Source organism: Chelonus insularis, unplaced genomic scaffold (assembly GCF_013357705.1).
Source record: "Chelonus insularis isolate UGA/USDA-ARS -01 unplaced genomic scaffold, ASM1335770v1 contig_399_pilon, whole genome shotgun sequence".
In the NCBI taxonomy this organism is placed as follows: domain Eukaryota; kingdom Metazoa; phylum Arthropoda; class Insecta; order Hymenoptera; family Braconidae; genus Chelonus; species Chelonus insularis.
Window position 1 is genome coordinate 2,393,718 of NW_023276554.1, and position 20,786 is coordinate 2,414,503.

General features: G+C 24.5%; 2 protein-coding genes across 5 annotated transcripts; one reads left to right on the top strand and one right to left on the bottom strand.

The window, feature by feature from the left end:
- The first annotated feature begins 4,916 nt into the window (after positions 1-4,916).
- LOC118068104 (zinc finger CCCH domain-containing protein 28-like) lies at positions 4,917-11,720 on the top strand. Its single transcript, XM_035085297.1, is given in 4 exon segments — positions 4,917-5,756; positions 5,759-5,836; positions 10,652-10,736; positions 11,407-11,720. Coding segments are annotated over 4 exon segments (327 nt in total). The 5' UTR covers positions 4,917-5,741; the 3' UTR covers positions 11,556-11,720.
- A 5,576-nt stretch (positions 11,721-17,296) lies between these two features.
- On the bottom strand, positions 17,297-20,734 carry LOC118068085 (uncharacterized protein KIAA0513). 4 transcript variants are annotated; one of them, XM_035085254.1, is made up of 10 exons: positions 20,561-20,734; positions 20,013-20,359; positions 19,644-19,942; positions 19,464-19,505; positions 19,032-19,136; positions 18,821-18,981; positions 18,555-18,741; positions 18,227-18,473; positions 18,051-18,145; positions 17,297-17,971 (listed from the first exon to the last, which is right to left on the bottom strand). In XM_035085254.1, the coding sequence occupies exons 2-10, from the start codon at positions 20,351-20,353 to the stop codon at positions 17,907-17,909; spliced, it is 1,542 nt and encodes a 513-aa protein (XP_034941145.1). In that variant the 5' UTR covers positions 20,354-20,359; positions 20,561-20,734; the 3' UTR covers positions 17,297-17,906. The 4 variants fall into 4 exon arrangements, with proteins under 4 accessions (XP_034941145.1, XP_034941143.1, XP_034941144.1 ...); XM_035085252.1 differs by having other exon boundaries at positions 20,557-20,734; XM_035085253.1 differs by having other exon boundaries at positions 20,536-20,734.
- Positions 20,735-20,786: the final 52 nt, after the last annotated feature.

The following is a 20,786-nucleotide window of genomic DNA, read 5'->3' on the forward strand; positions in this document are numbered from 1 at the left end:
TGGAATCATAATTTTAATAAGATTAATTAAATATTTTATTCACTTTGTTACCTTACACTTTTTTAATTTAATTTAACAGACTTTTTTTAATATTTTAAATATCAATAGACTTATTTTATTTTTTTTATATTATTTTTATTATCTTTTTTATTAAAAATTGAATGGAAAAGAAACCTTGTGTCTATTCTTATTCCTTTTTTAATGTTTCGGTTCAGCACAAGACTAAAAATGGCTTCCCCAACTTGAAAATAAAGTCAATTTTATTTGCACAAAATGAATTGACATTGCTAATTAAATAGCTAATAAATATTATTTTTTTATATTCATACGTTTATGATGGAACATGTCCTTATTTGAAGGCATGTCTAAAGTCTTCCACTATAAATTCATCTTTAACTTATTGTCAGTTTTAAATGAATACAATAAATGACTTTACACCAACTATTTAACTAAATTATCACCGAAAAACTAATAAATAATTAAGAAGGTTTTTGATAAGAATTTTTTTAAAAATATTTTTTAAAAATAAAAAAAAAAATAATAAAAGGAACCATTTTTTTTCTTGATAAGGTTTGTACTAAGGCCGTCCATTGTGATAGTATAGATTTTACTATGTAATCGTAAGCACACAAAATAAAAAATTTCTTATAGAATGGCGATAAAAATATGTATGTAGAAAAAGTAGTCTTTCAAAAAAAAAAACAGATTTGTGAAAGCTTATTAAAAGTGGCTGAATGATAAATACCACAAGAATATTTTCAATATCGTCATACGAATAATAATTATAGAATTATTAAAATTTTTCTTAAAATATTTTACTTTCATCCATCATATGGATAGAAAGAATATTTGATAAATGAAAATAATAAAAGATTTTTCAAATGTTATTTGGTAAAATTTTCAACAGCCAAAACTTATTTATAGATAAGCTGATATAAATGACAGTCCAAGATCTGAACAATTTAATTAATTTATATATAAAACAAATTAGCAAAATTATATTAATAAAATAATTAATTATAAATTAGATAAAAAAATTTTTAGAAAAAATTCTTGTCAAAATTAAAGTTTTAATAATAATAGAAAATATTTTATTTCTTTTTATTAAATTAATTATATTAATTATAAAATTAGTTAATTGTCTTTGGCAAGGATCTTGGACCCTAATTTATTAAAATACAGCGAAAGTGCCTTCCTCTGCACTTGTAATTCACGACACATTGTCATAAACATAATACCATGCGATTCTAGATTACCGAAATGAAAATCTTCAATTCTCGAGGCATAAACTTATTACGCAATATTATTGTTGCATATGACTCAGATGCAACGAAAAATTAACCCACATTATTCCGACGTATATATATATATATATATATATTCATACATATATATATATATAAACAATTTAGTAATACGAATATAAATAAATAATAACAGAAATAAGGAAATAAATATATATATAAATATATAAACCAATCGTTTTACAATATAATAACGTATTATACCTTCAGGTACTATATATTGATATTTACTGTACCGTCTTCAATTCTTCATGTAAATTATTGGATAAACATTTACACTTATTCACGCATTATGTATAGTACATATATTTGTCGAAATGCGCTATTTGCGCATGATGTCGGGAATGCAAATGCAATTTTAACGCGTTCGTCATAATTATATTCCTATTATTTAGTTGAATAAAAAATTGAAAGGTGATTTAATGAATTATTTTAAGATGAAAAAAGATGAAAATAATTATACGAAAAATAATTTAAGAAGATATTAAAGTGTTTTATCATTGTAATGGACTGTTACGTATAAAGGAAATTTTATCAGTCGAACGTGTTATTGCGCATGCACGCTCGTAGAAATTTCGTCATCATCAGGATCAGTCGATATTTGTAATAATAATGCTTGAAAGTTGCATGAATATTTGTTTTATTAATGCTTTATCTTATTTCATCTATTTATCTATTTAATGACAAAAATACTTGACAGCTAAATATGTGTATTTCTGTAATGTTTATTTTTATTATTATACTCGTGTAATCAATACTGCGTCTATTGCTATTGCCTTTTATAACCTTGTCGCTTCCTGCTTCCTTAAAATCCTGTCATAAAAAATTTACAATAATGCAATATAAGACTTTGATGCTTGTTTTTAAGTTAAGACTGAGATTATTAAAACTCTCATTTCTGTTACTATTGTTATAATAACAAATAAATGTGTTATTAAGTTTCATTTTTGGTAAAGTAATAATTGAAAAAGAGCGGTGTTTTTTTTTTACTAAAATTTAGAGATAAAGTAATTTAATGAGAAATTATTTATCAAGAGTAAATAATTATTTTAAAAAAACTCTGGATAGTGTACACAGAGAAAAAAATTTTTGCAACACAAAAAAATCTTGATTTATTCAACAAAAAAAATTGGAAATATTTGCAATAAAATATTTTATTGGATTTAATGAAATGTATTTTGATGTTTGGTTTAAGATTATGATGCAGTGCAGAAAATTATTACTTTCCGTAGTGCAGAAAGTAATAATTTTCTGCACTGCAAATGGTAGGGTTTTATTTCAATGCACTTAAATGTGTTTAAAGAATGACTAAAATGCTAATCAAGTTGGTGACATCATTTTAAAACATTTTAAGTGCATTTAAAAAAAAACACTACCATTTGAAAGAAAAAAATTACTTATTCACAGTGAATTTTTTTCTCAGTGTACAATTGAATGAATTATTAATCAATGTAAATGGAAAATTTTAAATAATACTCTCACAATGATGACTGTATTCTTTGGAATTAATGAAAAATTAGTGAAATTTGTGCATCACAATTCATTATCAATTCAAGCACAAAGTCTCTTTTCTACTCTATAATAATTAGTTGCTTTTAGTATCACGAGTACCACCGACAAAGCTCAAGTAAACTTACTCGAACTTTCAAGTTCGCTGGTGATTGTGCACTAAAACTCCTGCACTCCTAGCGTCCTATTCAAAAGCTTTTCAGCGCTTCAAATGCGAAACTTTATAATACACGAGAAATCGAATCTAGTACGAAAAATATCATAAAGTAATAATAGGAGCACAATTAGCGGAAAAAAAAAAATCAAAGGAATAAAATAAAAAATAGATGATAAAAAATAGTTACAAAGTTTGATAGATCAAAAACTGAAAGAAATTAAAAAAAAAAAAAAAATAACAACGGTGGTACCAAAATTTTCCTTAACCTTTGAATTAGCTTAAAAATATATTGTGCAACAGTAATTAATGCACGAAAAATATGTTACGTGCATCATTACTTTATTCGTAAAACTTTCATTGCGCTTAAATCGTCATTTTATTATAATGTATTATATTAATCGCATTAGTTTAATATAAAATTCGCGTAGTAAAGTAAACTATTGTTGGCGAAAGAAAGAATATGTATTTAATCGCTATATGGCCTCAATAAGTCTATCCAATGTTTGTTTAAATGCACAGTATTTCTTTTTCTTCAATTGTAAGCTCTGCATAGCAAGTAAGTTGTTGCAGCTTTACCGCATCCAGGCTTTTAAAGGTACATCGGATGCTGACTGGACAATCGAAAGTGAGATTCCACCCGGAATCAAGTGTAGATCACCTTATGCTACTTTCAAAATATCCAAGTGAGCGAGTAACGAGTGAATTTGCTGTTTTTTTTTTTTTCATTTTTTTTTCAACATAAATATATACATTTTTGGATGGTTTTTTTTTTTTTTTGTTAAAAATTATGTTGTGTTATTTATCACCTATAAAATAGTATTTTTTAAATTTTATTTCATTTTTGCACGAGCATGGAATAATTTATTTTCTAATTCTATTCAATACTTATTTGTGTATACTAATTTGCCTTTTTATAACATTGTCATTGAAATAAGTTTCATGATAACTAACAATTAAAATTATTTTACAAGCACTGTTAAAAACAAAAAAAATACCTTTTTCAATTTATTTCTATTGAAAGTGAACGTCAAAATGATTTTATCAACTATTTTTTGAATTATATATTTATATGAGTGCATAACAGCTATCAACAATCTCCAACAAAGTTAATTATTCAAACAATTTTTAGCTGATGTGTATCATTCTTTTAACTGGTTGATTATTTTTCAGTTAAATAGTGATATTTTTATTCAATTATGTTTCATAAATTGCATGTACTTTAAATGAGTTAAAGGATTGTTTTTTTCAATTTCTGTTTCATGCTTGCCCTCGCCTGGATTTGCCGCACGTCTTTTATCAATTGAATAAACACCTTAAAAATACAAACACCATGGAATGCTTTAATCCTTCAACTAATCCTAATATTGAAACTCGTCTGATCAAAAATAACTGAATCCTCTTCCATCTCCATATAATCAATTCAATAATCGGTAATTCACTATATCAATTTTTATTATTATTATTATTATTATTATTATTACTAATATATATATATATATCTATACATATATATCTTTCACTAACAATCATTCGATTATTATTATTTTTATGGTAAATGTAAAAAAAAAAAAATTAAATCTGTGATAAAAAAAAATCAACTTGCACTACAAAATTGATAATGTGCTATATTCACAATTATTAAACTCATTATTTACAATTAACAATGATTCAATTTGACAATGCATCATTTTCATTGAATACATAAATGTTTTTATTTTATGTAAAAAATTATTTGGTGTTGGATATGATATCTTTTATCACGTCGGTGTTATGCTGGATTTCCTAACTGATGATCTGCACATGGTTTGTTTTTCCTTCAAACTTATACATGATTAAATTAATTTTTTTTTTGTTAACAATTAATAAATAATATTAATAATGAAATGAAATTGAAAATAAAATTATTTTTATTGTGGATCTGCAAATAACTTGGCTCACTATTGGCATTTAATAATTGTCATTAATTCAATTTGACAATAATAAATTATATCTTATAAAATTAATCAATAAAATAATAAATTTTATTTGCATTAATTAAAATTTTCCATCATCGAATTATATATGTTGATATTATTATTAAATTAAAATACAACACTGGAAAAAAAAATATACAACATAAAAAATAACTCATAAAATTTATAATTGGATATTTTGAAATGTTGGCTTGGTCTGTATACACTATGGCCAAATTATTGCGCAACTTTTTGTTTATTATTTTAATTAATATAACAATATAATAATTCCTTTCAAATATACCTTGGTACATGCAAAAAATGTCAACTAATAAACTTATTATTTTTTTTTAATGGAATTATTTCTTCAAAAATAAACAACAATAATAAAAATAAATAACAACGAACAACAACAACAACAACAACATCAACACCAACAACAACAACAACATGTCATAACAATTATATTAAACTGTAATTTGGCCGTTTATAAATTACTGGCCTCGGTCATTATGACCAATTATATGTGTATGCATTTTATCAACTTATTAACTTTCTATATTCATTAAAAATTTTTTATATTTAACGCTTGGAATATTTAAATCGTAAACAATTGTATTTATTCTACACGCTATTGTAATTGCTATGATTTTGGAACATGTACCTGGGTGGGCGCCTGGAAAGGGATATTCAACGTGTTTTCATTCATTCGGTGCATTTTGTACTGAATTTGCTATTTCGAATGGTATTAAAACAAAATAAAATAAAAAATAAATCCATAAATAATAAAAATTATACGAACACTGCCTCGTTTGCTGCATGTGGATCGCCTTATAGCAGCCTTAGCCACTGTCGGGGCCTATGTGGTCCCTCAAAATGCTCACTGTGTCGTCTACACAGACAGCTGCGGACAGGTAGATTCATTATTGTAACCAATTTTTACCTAACATCAGGCCTTTATTATACATACATTCATTCAAACATTTTATCAACTAATTTCATGATAAAAAAAAAATATTATTTAATCATTAAATGGTAGAATAAATATTTATTTAATAGATATAATGCTATTTAATACAGGCCTGATTTGTTAATTGCTGCTAACTTTTATGAATAAAGGTAAACAGAGTAAATTTGATTCGTTTGAATTTAATAACAAAATAAAATTAAAATGTATTAAATGATAGTTGTGAAAGTTAATTGATTATTTAAGTTGTCGAGTTTAAAAAACAAATCATTACTATGTTTTGCCTTTATTATCTTTAGCTAACACGTAGCTTTTTGGGGGTATTTCCCTCACTGCAACTGCACACCGCAACTATAACTACAAATAACCACTGCATTATCTCTGGTGTTTGTTTATTACAAATGTAATTGTTACTTTATTATTATTAACATAATATACATATTTATTTATATGTATTAGTTGATATAATTATACATAATTTATCGATACACAGAAAGGAGGATTGAGTAAAATTTACCTTGCAAGATTCATGGACCAGCTATCGAGGTTCATGTGATATCGAGATGTTTTTAGGCTGAACTATTATAGATAGAGAAAAATAGTTTGAACAAAAAATATTCTTCATTTCAAAAGGAAAAACTTTTATTCCAACCATTTTTACTTTATTTTCATTATTTTAGAAGCTATCTGTCATTAAAAAAATTTATATGGCTCACAGCTCCTTGTAAAGGAGAATTTTTATTTGAAGAAAATTATTTTAAGCTAAAAAACAGCTTTTCAGGATTTTAAATTGTTTATTCTTTCATGTAAAATACAAAAAAAAATATAAAAACATGATTTAAAGCTATGAGACTATTAGAAATCGAAAAACCAGATGACCGTAAAAGTGTATAATTACCAAAAAATTATTGAGGATCCTCTAGCAAAGTAATTCGAACTCGATTCTCCTCTCCATGTGACAAATTTATTTAAAATCTGCATATATACATATCATAAGTGAGAATTAAAATTAAAGTACATTATTCAAATCATTTCGAGAGTATTTATATTTCAATTTTAATAAAAGAACAACATTGTAATTTAAAAAGTAAAAAACAATATCTATATTTTGAAGCAGAGACATCAAAATATTTTATATTATTGTATTCACGCATTCATTAAGTTATTTATTTTATATGCATTTATTTATAATTATGTTTCATTCTAATGCTATATAATTGTTTTTTATCTTAAAAACTTTATTGATATTACAATATGATTATGATGTATTGTAATATAATAAAGTGTAACGAAAAATTTTTTTTTACTTGGCTGTTATGGTTGCGGAGATTGCAGTTGAAATAGAGTGTTGAACTTATTTGCAGTAGAATATATTGACAGCTTACAACTACCCTCATCTTCTGTACATGCCAAATTTCGTTAACTTCTTTCTGTCTATTGGTTTGTTGCGTGAAGCACTTGATTTTTGTATTAGTTTTCTCTCATAGACATCCTATTGTTTCGGATAATTCTTTTTAATTAACTCTAATCCAAGATGAACTTGATCATTGTTGTGACATTTAAGTGAAATTAACTTGAGAATAATCAACTAATTAAAAGATAATTATACACTAGAATTAACCGAAACCAATAGTAGAAAATTATGAATATTTTCTAAATATATTATTTTTGCTCTAAAGTAGTGAGTGAATGTGTGTATTACGATCGAAAATTTACGCATACGAACCAATCGGCGGTAGTTGGCGCTTGGCGATAACTAAACATGCTTGGGTGACATGTGCGAAATAAAATCACTATGGATATATAGATCATTTATCATATTAAAAAAGAAAAATAAATCTACAAAACTTTAAATAATACACTACATTACATTATTTTAATCTTTATTATTCCGAATGTAAGGTGATAATTTTGATAAAATGACCCTTTATTTTTTTTTTGTTGTTTTTACACAGTATTATTTCTGTTAATCGGTCATATTGTTTATGCACCATTCATCACCCAAGCACTGAAATAAAAAACCCTCTCCCGGGCCATTTATTTGCATGACCAGACTTTGTGTTTGTAGACAATTATATATCTTTCAACAATTGCAAGAATTTTCACTATAAGCAAGTACTCTCTATTTGTACTCAAATAATTCATTTATTATTACGTATAAACATACATACAAGCGTATATAGTTGACACGGTTTCATTTGTATTGTATATTACGATAATATATATACATATATTTATATATATATTATTATCAGAACGCAGAGTAAAATTTTTGAGTAAAAATTACCCCAAAGTATGTATAAAATTTATCATCCAGTAAAGTAACCGTGGGAGACAATGACCGTGATAGTTAAGTAATTTTTTACTTTAGAGTAATTTTTACCCCATAAGAGTGTAAAAATTACAAGGCTCCAGTGTAAAATTAATTATGTAGTAATATTGACCATCATTATGGAGTTATTTTACATTCATGTGGGGTAAAAATTACCTTAAACTAAAAAATTATTTTGTAATTATGGAAAATATTCCTACATAAGTAAAATTTACAAACAGTGTAAATTTTTACACTGGCATAAAGTAAAAATTGCTTTACTCTAAAGTAAAAAATCTATTAGTCGTTGTGTCCTATGTTTACTCGACTGCAGGGTAAATGTTATGCAATATTTGGGGATTATTTTTCCCCGAAAATTTTCTCAGCACATATCAGAACAATTATTTTTTTAATATATGCACGCTTTGAAATGCTAAAAAAAATTTTTTTTAACGTAACGGTTGATACTTATTAAAATATTAAAATACTTGAAGGTTAATCAATCTGATCAAGTAATTCGAATTTAACTAGATAGAATATTTTTCATTCTTAAGTGTTGTAAGCTTGTAAAATTTTTTTTTTTTATGTATGATGTCACTATATACGTCACTTAAATACGTTCATTACATAATGACATTATAGTGCCACATAATACGTAGATATCAATAATTGGACATCTTTTTGAGTGCAATTAATAATTACTCTGTTAATTCAGTAAATTTGAAATCACTCAATGTTTTTAATAACAATCTTTTATTCAGCCAATTGAATGATTCATCATCGTCTAAACGTTTGATTTCATTTTGTCTATTCTGTGTAATAATTCAATTGATAATTTAGTTTAAAAATATTCACACATATTCACTCTTTATACTTTTATATCTCGAGTATCTAATATCTTTTTAAATTAAATTAATTTTATCATTGCTTCTAAATAAAATTGCATGGTGTCTATTTTTTTTTCTTTTATTTGTATCTTTAAAATTCAATGAAGCATACAACTAAAAATAATTTTCAGTTTGTTCAATTTTTTACATGATCTTAACATAAAATGTAAATAATTTTTTAATAAATTTTAATCTTAAATATTGTCACACAAACAAAATCAAAAATATGAGTACACAGTAGTGGTGAAAAACGGGTGCAGCTAATAGAGTAAAAATATACCAAAAGAAATTAATTTTTTCTTTTATAATTATTAATTACTCTACGAATGTAAAACAAAGTTTTTTAAATAATTAAAAAAAAAAAATTTACAGTCTAGTCATTACTTAAAAATGGCCCGTTGAGAAATAGGGCTTGTAAAAGTGATTCGCAAATAATTATTGCTGTGAAATTCTTTGTTAATATTAGCAATATAAATGACGGTTTTTAGAATTTACCCTTAAGCATATTTATTTCATTTAATAATTTAATTAACAGTAATTGTTGTAAAAACTTGAATAAATATTACGAAGAGAATTTTAGAGTAAAAATTACTGAAAAACAATTAAAAGTAAGCCTACAATGCCTTTAAAAAATAATAATCACATTAATTAATATTCAAAAATGATTTTTACCTTTTCCAAGATTCAAATTATTCTCTTAAGAATAAATTCAACCTTGAATAAAATTTATCTTAGCAACAAATATTTTTTTTTTTAATCGATAAGATGTTAGGCTGACTTTAAAAAGTGATATAATTTTTATAATACAATTTTCTTCGTATATAAATGATAAATGTTTATTTATAATCGCAACTAGTCAACAGAAAAAGTGTCATTTTGAATGATAATCTTTATATTGATAGTATTATTAATTTGCGAATCAAATAAAAAATCCTTCTTTCAAGGTACGTCCTGTATAGTAGATAAGTTTTAAAGAATGCTTTGAAAAATCGTTTATCCGAATAGTAGTAAATAATTTATATTAAATTTGAATTGATTAATATGATATTTTTTTATTTATAAAACAACAAACTATTTTTATCTAAACATGAATGAAATAAATAGTATAATAACGTGAGTAAAAATAAATTTACAACTCCATTCGAAGTAAAACGTGATAAATTTTTCTCGTCAATGGCAAAGAAATTACGTTCTACTGCAAATTTACATTTTAACTATAATACACAAGCGAAAGAAATGGAAAACATTGAAAGATAAATGGTTATTTAAGGTAGTATTGTAAAAAGTTTATTGTATTGAAAAAATGAAAAAAAAACATTTCAGATGCTTGTGTATTGTTTTAGTAATAAATAACAATAATATTCATATATAATCCATTTTCTGGAGCATGTAATATACAAATAATCATGCTCTAACAAATTGGAAATATTCAGAATGAATGTGAGTGATTTGATGCAAGTATGGCTGAGAAATATCGATAAGTTTTTTTTTCTTTTTAATGACTAATTCTACTGATTTTCTATCAAGTCAATACGTGTACAGATACCGGAATGTTTTCTTTCAGTTACTGGACACCCTCCCGGTGTGCCAAGATTTTAATCGACATCTATGCAACCGTCCTGCCTGCAAATTTATCCATCTCTATGACGGTATTATTAATTTTCTTTACATAATTAATTATTACAAAAAATATCTCAATTATTTAAGTGTACATATAATCTTTTTTCCATACTACTGCGTAAAGTTGAAGTTTGCTCCCTGTTTTCAGGTTTGAAAGTAACGTATTCCATCCCGCATAAGAAAACAACATTCCTTTATGGGAGAGAAAATGTCACTTTTCTAACCTTAAAATAGACAAACTTCAATTTTGGACAGTGATATGATAAAGAATAGTATGTTGACCATGGGAACACTGCAAATCCAAGTGTTTAGAAACTAAACACTTGAAATGTTAAATGCCATAAACAAGTTATAGTAATTTTGAAGACAAATTTTAAAGGCTTCTTTGCCGTTTACCAAAATTAGGTGCTTTATTACTAAACACTTTAATTTGCTCGAATTTGCAGTGAACAGAGTGAGATATTCTTACCTAAGTGTTTGCCACCCAGGTAATTTCACACCCGGGTCAGAATGTCATACTTTTCTCCCTAGGGTGACAATCTATTATTAATATTTAATATTAAAAGTATTTGTCTATTTCTTAACTGTAAAAAATATATGTAATTATTCTATCAAAGACAAGAAGAAGATGAGTAAGATAAATAATCTTAGAGTGTTTTAAAATTATTAGCAATTGATGTATGTTTAATTGTGTTACAGGAAACGTGGAGGTGGTAGAAAACCGTGTTACTGTGTGTAGAGACGCAGTAAAAGGCGTCTGTACGCGGCCTCAATGTAAATATTATCACATACCGGTGGCATTACCCCCGGCACCTTTGATGGCTATCAGCGCTTCCTCAAACTCTTAGTAGCTGATAATTTGGAATAAATAACAAAGATCTAGATAGGAAAGAGTTGTCATACCTTATATAAAAATATAACATTCTTTCAACATATTTGAAATCGTACTGAAATTATGACACTAAATATAATTGCGAATAATAAATAATCAAGAGTGTCATTAAGAGAAATTACATGTATTAAAGGCTTAATTAATTATAATTCTGGTGCTGTTCTATTGTTATTGTTTTTACATAATGAAAAATAATTCATATATGGTTTTTATTAATGAATTTAAGTTTACAAAATTCTTTTTAAACTATTAAATTATTTCTTGTACGTTGTAAATATGTATTCTATTTTCATAAATTTAAAAATTTTTAATCTTCGATTTTGTTTCTTAATAATACATTAAGTAACGAAGTGTAAAATGATATTTAAAATTTTTTAATCATAATTAAACAACAATCATGACAAAATACATTATCATTATTATTATTATTAAACAGACATCAACTGTCAATTAGTCATACTTTCTATTATGTGTAGCTTATGATTTATTATTTAGCCATTAATGTTCAAACAAATAAAAAAAAGTTGTGAAACTAAAATTGATTATTGCAATAACATTTTTCAAACATATGACAACAATAGAGATTAATTATTATTTAATGCCTTATAAAAAATCCAAATAGTTATTATTAATATTGAATACTACTATTTATTTTATATTCAAATGAAAATATACTCATCTTCATATTTGTATTAAATTATTTTTATATATTATTTATATAATTAAAAATATTTGCAACGTACAAAAGAATAATTAAATTTAATTGTTTTGAATTAAAATCAATTATGCTTCCAAAAAATGATTTTAAATTGCGAAATTTCATTAATTAAATATTTTAATAATAAATAAATAATTAAAAATTAAATTGTGAAAAGAATGTTGCAAAATTTTTCGTCACGGAAAACATTATAAAACCATTAATAGTTCTATAAAAATATAATTATATAAACATGAATATATATTATTTATATACACAGAGACACTTATAAATATAGATTATTAATAATAGGTATCTTGCGTGTATATAAGTGCTAGTAGTAAAATAAATTATACTGTATGTATTACATAAGTAGACTAGCTAGGGCCATAGAGCCATTAATGGAATTATGAATGATCATAGAATATTTATGTCAATAAGATATTAATTATGAAGAGATTTAAAATTATGACAATTTTTATACTCGTTAAAAATAATATGTGAACTTTAATTAATCAATATCGTTTATATATAACTATACATATATGTGCGTGTCATTAATGGACGTTGTAAAACAAAATTACTAAATCAAGAACAACGTTGAGAGTGATGTGATTAACCAACGACAACAATACAATACACCAGTAACAGAAAAAATGATAATATTTTAATACAAAGTAAATTTTCAACTATAAATCTACAATGAATTGTGAAAAATATAACGTTTAAAGTAATGATAATTTTTTACATGGAGACTGTTATCGAGAAACATTTATTCTACGATAAGTTACAATATACATACTGCAACGATATCCCAATGTAATTTCTTCTCAATCAAGTAGAAATTCTACTCTTAATCGTTGTAAATATTATCCTATGGCTACAAATTAAATTTATTGTGATCTCAAAATGATTTGACGGTATAAATATTTTCAATCAAATAGGATAATTATCTCCGTGTACGTATTTTTTTATTTTATGTTCAAACTATTTTTCATCTTTCTTTTTTAGTTGGATTAATTAGTACATTGTTAACCAAGGGAGCAAAGTATGATATTCTGTCCTAGGTGTAAAATTACATCAAGTAGCAAACACCCAGGTAAGGATATCTTACTTGGTTCCCATGGTCAACATACTATTTTTTATCATACTACTGTCCAAAATAAAAGTTTGTCTACTTTGAAGTTGGAAAAGTAACGTTTTCTCTCTCACAGAGTAAGACGAAAATTTTGTCTTCTTATGCGGGATAGAAAACGTCACTTTCGAACCTGAAAACAGGGAGCAAACTTCAACTTTGTGCGGTGGTATGAGAAAAAATTCAATTATTTAATAATAGTGTATATTATTTTTAAGAAAACAATGTAACACTGAATAGTATTGCTGTTTATTCAATTTTGAAGAGAAAATTAAAAAAAAAAAAAGGTAGTTTACAACATCGAATTATATAAGGATTTGAATAATTAATAATGATTCAAAGTTGAGAAAAATTTTTCAGCTATGAAAATAAATTTAGCTGTTAATTTCAACAAGTTTTTAACCGTCCAAGAAGAGCTGGAATGTCTTCCTAGCAAATATATGGGATGATGAAGTAATTTATTATAACATAATAACAATCAAGAAGTTATTTATACACTAGTCATTGTGGTTAGTCGGGGTGTCTCGCGTTCCTCTCAACCATTGCATTCATTTTTTTATTTATTCGAATCCGTAAAAATAAAATCAATCATTATTCAATATATTATATATCAGTTTATTAGGATTGATTTAAGCCATTATTAATTTGGTCTCTGATTAATTAATTTGACTCTCTGATGAAGTAAAGAATTAATTATAATAATGATAAAGTGTAGATAATACATTGTTCTATAAATTATAATTAACCGATCGCCATTACATGGATAAAATTGTGTAATTATTTATTTTTAAGTCAATACAAAAATGAAAAGATAAGGAAAAACATTTATAGACAAATTTAATTGAGGCTTAATTACTCATGTAAATAATTTTAAATACTACAATACAAATTTAATAAATGAATGAAAAGAACGATAATTTTATGATCAAGTAAATTATTACATATGATATTAATTTATTTATATGAATTTTTTAGGACTGTTTTTATATTAACATTATTTAATTTTACATTTCTTTTTTAAGTCTCTTTTTTTTTTTTTTTTGGGAAACAAATACATTTTTTCGTCACATACAGTGCACTATTGAACAAACAAATAAGTGTAATTAATAATAATAATAATGTATATTAAAATAACAATGTATCTAGCTGTGTAGTTAAAAATGAAATCCATCTCATTTTAATCATGAAAATTAAATATTAAGATTAATTTCATCATTATTTCCTCGTAATATTAAAGTTTTTCATGACTTAATGTTATTTATGAAAGTGAAAATGATAAATTGATCTATTTCGAGAATTTTCCTTCTAAAATTTTGGATGAAATTTTCTCAAGTAATATATTATTTGAAAATATTAACCATAAACAATCATTAAAAATAAACAGTGTATTTGATATATATACATCATTGTTAATGAAATTTTGTAACTTTAGCCAACGATATTTAATACAGCCACAGAATGTCTGTTCAAGGCAATTAACAAAATTAGAATTATAAAAATTTAACTAAAATTTTTCTCCTAATATTTAACATATGGTAAAAATTTAACTGATTTCAATTAATTATAAACTTTTAATTCATTCGAATAACAATTAAATTTTAATGTTTTGTAATGTCTGTTACAATTTAATTTAAATCAAGCATTTCGATGTATTATTTGAAGTGATATTTAATTTTTTATATGAGAAAATTGACTCCAACATAGTTGAGTAACATTATTTTTATTTTAATAATTATCAAGTATAAGTATAATATGAATAAAATAATCGATAGACTCAATAAAGTCATAATAAAATAAAAACATGATAAAAATGAGAATTATGCTTAAATAAAAATTGTTATAAATAAATATTTTTATTATTAGCTTTGTGTCTAGATAGAAAGCAAAATTAATTTATTTAATGAATTATCAAAATAATTAATTTAATTTTCAAATTGACACTTTTCTGATATCAATATTTTTTTTAATTTTGTTATTAAATAACTGTCAAATCATTTTTTTCTTATCCATCATAACCAATGATAAAATAGAATAATAATAACATTATATGCCATATACCAGTAATACACAAATGTAATACACATTAGATGAATTATTTAAAATTTCTGTTAGATTATAAAATGTTTTTTATTGATAAATTTGCTGGGAAATTAAATTATCTGTCGACTAAAGTTCCTGATAAAAATGAAAAAAAAAAATTTTGAAAAAAAACGAATCAAATAATAAATAATTTGAAATATAAAAATAAGGTTCACATTAGTAACATAGTAAAATAATTGAATTTTCAATATAAATTTTGATTAAAAAAGACATTTCCTTAATAGCACAGCATAATGAATAAGAATTATCTAGTAATAGATCCAATTAAAAATAGTAATAACGAAAATTATACAGTGAGATCTATATAAGATCATGATTATTAGTAGTTATAAATATATAGAATATTGAATTCTGTGGTGATGTAACTTATCGATATATAATCTTTAATGTTATAGTTTTTTAAGATGATAAATTTAGATTTACATTAAAATTAGTAAATTTACCATTTATTATTAGTAAAATAAGACTGACATTTGTATACAGTGTCGTGTCCGTCATCATTATAAGATAAAGACTATCAAGATAATGTATATTATTAATTATGTGATTTTAATTTTAATGTAAAACTAAAATTTATATTAATCACCACTTGTTTGTGATATTTTTAGTAAAAAGAAATAAAAATCGACAAAAAATGGTTGTTATTTAAAGAAAAAGTGAGAAAAAAACGCTTAGCGTTCACACTTTGATATCACAATTATAGAGTGATTAAAAATAGTGAACATTTAACAAAAAAAAAAAAATAACATTTGCGATAAATAGAATTGCAGTATGTGTGAAAAAAAAAGAGAGTGACATTGAGAGAATCGAATTCAAAATACGTAACTATTTGGTACGTATAAGCAACTATTTAGATTATTTTATTCTATTAAGCCATTAAAAACATTCTTATGGCAATTAAAAAAAAAAAAAAATAATAATAATGATAGATAAAATTATTTACATAAAAAGAAATATTGACTTTTAGCATGATAATATAGTAATTGACAAGTCAACGAATGGAAATGAAAAACTAATCTGTAAAAATTTTCATGTAGATGAACGATTTATAATTATATAAAATGAAACGAAAGCAAAAAAAAAAAATAATAAAATACAGAGTTTAGAAAATTTTTAATTAAAAAAAGAAAATCATACAATTATGCATATAAATATTTATATATATATGTAGGTATGTATATATACATATTTATATATATATTATTTTCTGAAATAAATAAGGTAATTGTAGATAATGTAATGGAATTTACTATAAACATCAAAAAAAAAAAAAAAAATTAATTAAAAAAATAAGTAAAATAGCAAACAAATAAAGTGCATTTGTGGATATCAATGTATGTACCATGCAATTTTTCAATTGTAATTTTTTCAATTATTAAGAAAAAAATTTTGAAAAAATACTCTGACAACTATTGATATTTAATCGAAAATTAGACATCAAAATGAATTTTTTTATTTTAAATTTTCAATATAGAATGAATATTAAACATTCGAGATCACATTAATATTTTGAGAAAAGTTAGTTTCTAATAATAAATGTTTACAAATGTGTTGTCAACAATTCAATAAATTAAATATTTTAAATATTCATTCAACTTCACCCTCTTTAAGTTTTATTATCACAAATAAATTAAAAATGAGTAATATTAAAAAAAGGTAATCACAACAAAATTAATTTTTTATGATTTTATTAATTATGATCAATGAAATAAACATTTTTCAGTATGTTTGTTACATAAATGTATAAATAACAAATAAACCGAGATAAATAATTGATAATAACAACTGTCTTGTCAAATATTTAGGCATTTTTCGATAGTTATTACTTTTTTATAATAATAAGAATAATTCAATTAATGGTTTCACTATAATAACATAATTCTATTCAAATATTTTATATTATATTATTGTCAAATACCGTCTTTCCATAACTTCAAGTAGATAGATTGGCAAATAAATTTGATAAAATAACAAATAAGATAATGAGAATATTGTGATATTCATAAACATCGTGTTTGATAAAAATGTAGGCCCACTGGTTGTGGCTGAATTTTCATGGATTATTAAATAAAGAGAATTCTGTATAACCCATTGATTTTATCATTCAACCTCAATTGTCGCAATTCATAAAAATTTATTTAATATGGTTTAATTTTTCGTGTTTTCTTCAATTTAAAAATTTAATCATTCCCAAGAATTTAAAGAATCAGCAAAAAGCTCATAAATGTAATTGTCATGATTATCTATTCCATATTAATTATATTTTATTAATTATCTTCTTGTTATAATTGACAATTGTATCGAAATGGCGACTCATTAAACCATAATTACATTGTAATTTATTAAGGCACCACATTCACAAGTTCATCTTATTATCATCTCCATGGCTCCGATTCGTCAAACATTCGCATAATATTATCTCGTAGTGTTTTTTCTTGTTCTGTAAAATAGATAATTAAAAATATTAATCGAAGAATATCAATTGCTTCAAATCTAAGTACAAAAATCAAATTATATACCTTGTGTTAAGTTGGCTATCATACATTGTTTCCTTAAAAATTCTAGGCACAGATTCCTTGATAATCCAAATGCATGCATATTACATGTGAAAGATCTATATAATTGATAGAAAAAGTTTTAATTATATTAGAAGCATCTATTTATATACAGATAAATAGATAAGTTTATTATGTACCCTAATTGTCCGAAGACGATGTTTGCTAGAAATTTTTTATCTTCTACAGCATGTGCTTCATGATCTACAGACTTGGATTTATTGGAATGGGAATTGGAAGAATAAGAAGAAACTGGTCTAGTAGCTCGTTCATACTGAACTGCATCAAAAAATGCAGCTGTCCAAAATCGCATTGATTTCCATATTGGTTGGACTCGTAAATGAATGTATAAATATTCTTTGTAAGGTTCTAATCCAGGAACATTTACTTGAAAAACACATTATTCTTCATTATTATTATTTAATTTATAATATAAACTTAGCTAATAAATTTTAACATCATATTTACCTTCATGATAAAATGTAAAACACATATTCATCAGACTCTTAGCAGGCGCGAAATCATCTGCTTCATGGCACTCAAATAAGGCGACTGCAAAATGTTGTGCTAATGAATAAAAAGATGCTTCAGAAACACACGGTCTTGCTCGTCTAGCATTTACAACTCTTGCAAACCATATCCTTCCTGATTCAGTCTACGTAATAGTTTATTTTATAATTAAAAAATAGAATAAATTGTGCTTATATTAAAATGATTAAAAATGTATTACTTACTAAAACCATTTGACCAAAATGAGCTTTTTGTTCCTGATTTATAGAATTAGGTGAATCAAAAAGTAGTGGAACAAAAGATTTCATAAAATCCGCTGCTGCTTCTTCCGATTGACTGTCTGCAGACAAACTAGAAGCCCAAGATTGTACAGAACCAGAAGATCCTAAAATATAATTTTCTTTATAAAAGATTACTTTTGATTTATATCTATACCTGATCTTTCCCATCCTATTCTACGACCATCCATGTTAGAATCTAAACTGGTGCTTGGTCCATATCCATCTTGATCACTTGTTGAATCACTACTACAAGGGATATCTGGAAAAATGTATGATACTATAATCCATAATATATCAACACTACATAAATGCACATTGTTTGAACACAGATTTGTATTCTAAGTGTTTGAAATGATTTAATTACTTACATTTGATTAAAGAGATAACAATCACTATAATTTGTTATTTTAAAATATCATTATACTATTTATATTAAATATATACATAAATTAATATAATAAAAATAAATATTAGATTAATTTAATAATAATATATTTAGATTTTTAAATTCGTAAATTTTTTAATTAATTTCATTTTTTTTTGTTAAATAATAAATAAAGCTCTTTTACACTATTATTGCATTTACCTATACGAAAAATAACAGTCTCATAGCGATCTGGAGCTCTTGCTTTATGAAAAATAAAAAATAAAAATATTATTGAAATTTTTTTTCAACCAGCACAATAATAAATAACAATAAAGAAAAGTACAATTTATATTTCTTAATCAAATTCAATAATTATTCGGTTAAAATTATTTATATTACCTATTTTATAATTCAACTTTTCATAAGGATCTGGTCCAGTTGCTCGAATATCCTTTTCTTGTAGAGGTTCAATACTTTCAATGCTATCTCTATCCGGACTATTAACAATTTCTTCATTTATCTGAATTTCTTTCTTCTCACTTTCAATTAAACTCCGTGAAGAACTTATTTCTTCGTAGCTCATTCCAGGTGGATATTTTTTTCGGGACCGTGAAGCATTTGCATAATTGTCTTTTTCTAATTTGTGCCTGGTCATTGATTCATAATCTTCAAATGAGCTATCTACAGCATTATTACATCTATTTATGTATAAAAAAATAATTAAATCATCAAAATGTGTTATTATGTTCGAAATATTTTAAACATTACCTAGGAAGCAAATGTTTCCGTTTAATAGCAGTTGTCTGATCATAATGTACATTTTTGTTGTCATTATGGTAAGGAGAAGAGGGTAAGGGTGGTGGTGTTGGTGGTCGCATTAGTGGATGACCCAAAGATGATGATGACGATAAATTACTATTAATTGTTTCTTTATTATCTTCAAAGCTACTCGTAAATACTGAACCAATTTTATTGCTCAATTCTTGTAGATACTCGCCACTTTCTCCCAAAGCCGACCGTACTGACTTAAATACAGCTCCTTTTGTACGACCTATCAATGATCCACTTTTATTTGGCGATGATGATGGTAGCATAGTTGCAACATTCATTGTTTCCTTTTGAACCGAAAGAAAATTAGTATTTAATTAATAAATCAAAATAGTATCAACGAATATTTCAGACAAATATTGAGCATTTTTTTTTTCAATAATAAAGAGTTAATTGATCAGATGTATTGCAAAAAATCAATTGCTCCAAATAATTGATAATTAAAATTATAATAACAGTGTACACTATAAAATAATTGAATTACAAACTGTCCACTGGAATAACTCAATTTTTTTTAACGCATATGACGTGTATACTGGAAGTCATACATGCCTATGATAACGACTATAACATATGATTGTTTAGTTGCATGCGCAGACGCTAGTTCTAATCAATAGTTTTTGTTGCATCAGGAAAAACCTTTTTTGTGGAACTATTAATTCATTCCAAAAAAAAACTTTAATAGTATATTACGTTTTACACATGACATAATTA

What these genes read in the sequence shown, in the direction of transcription:
- LOC118068085 (XM_035085254.1), bottom strand. Translation starts at nt 20,353, where the DNA reads ATGAATGTTGCAACTATGCTACCATCATCATCGCCAAATAAAAGTGGA. An exon ending in AATAGGATGGGAAAGATCAG is followed by an intron (nt 18,982 to 19,031) that starts GTATAGATATAA and finishes ATTATATTTTAG; the next exon opens with GATCTTCTGGTTCTGTACAA. An exon ending in GATAGCCAACTTAACACAAG is followed by an intron (nt 17,972 to 18,050) that starts GTATATAATTTG and finishes TCTATTTTACAG; the next exon opens with AACAAGAAAAAACACTACGA.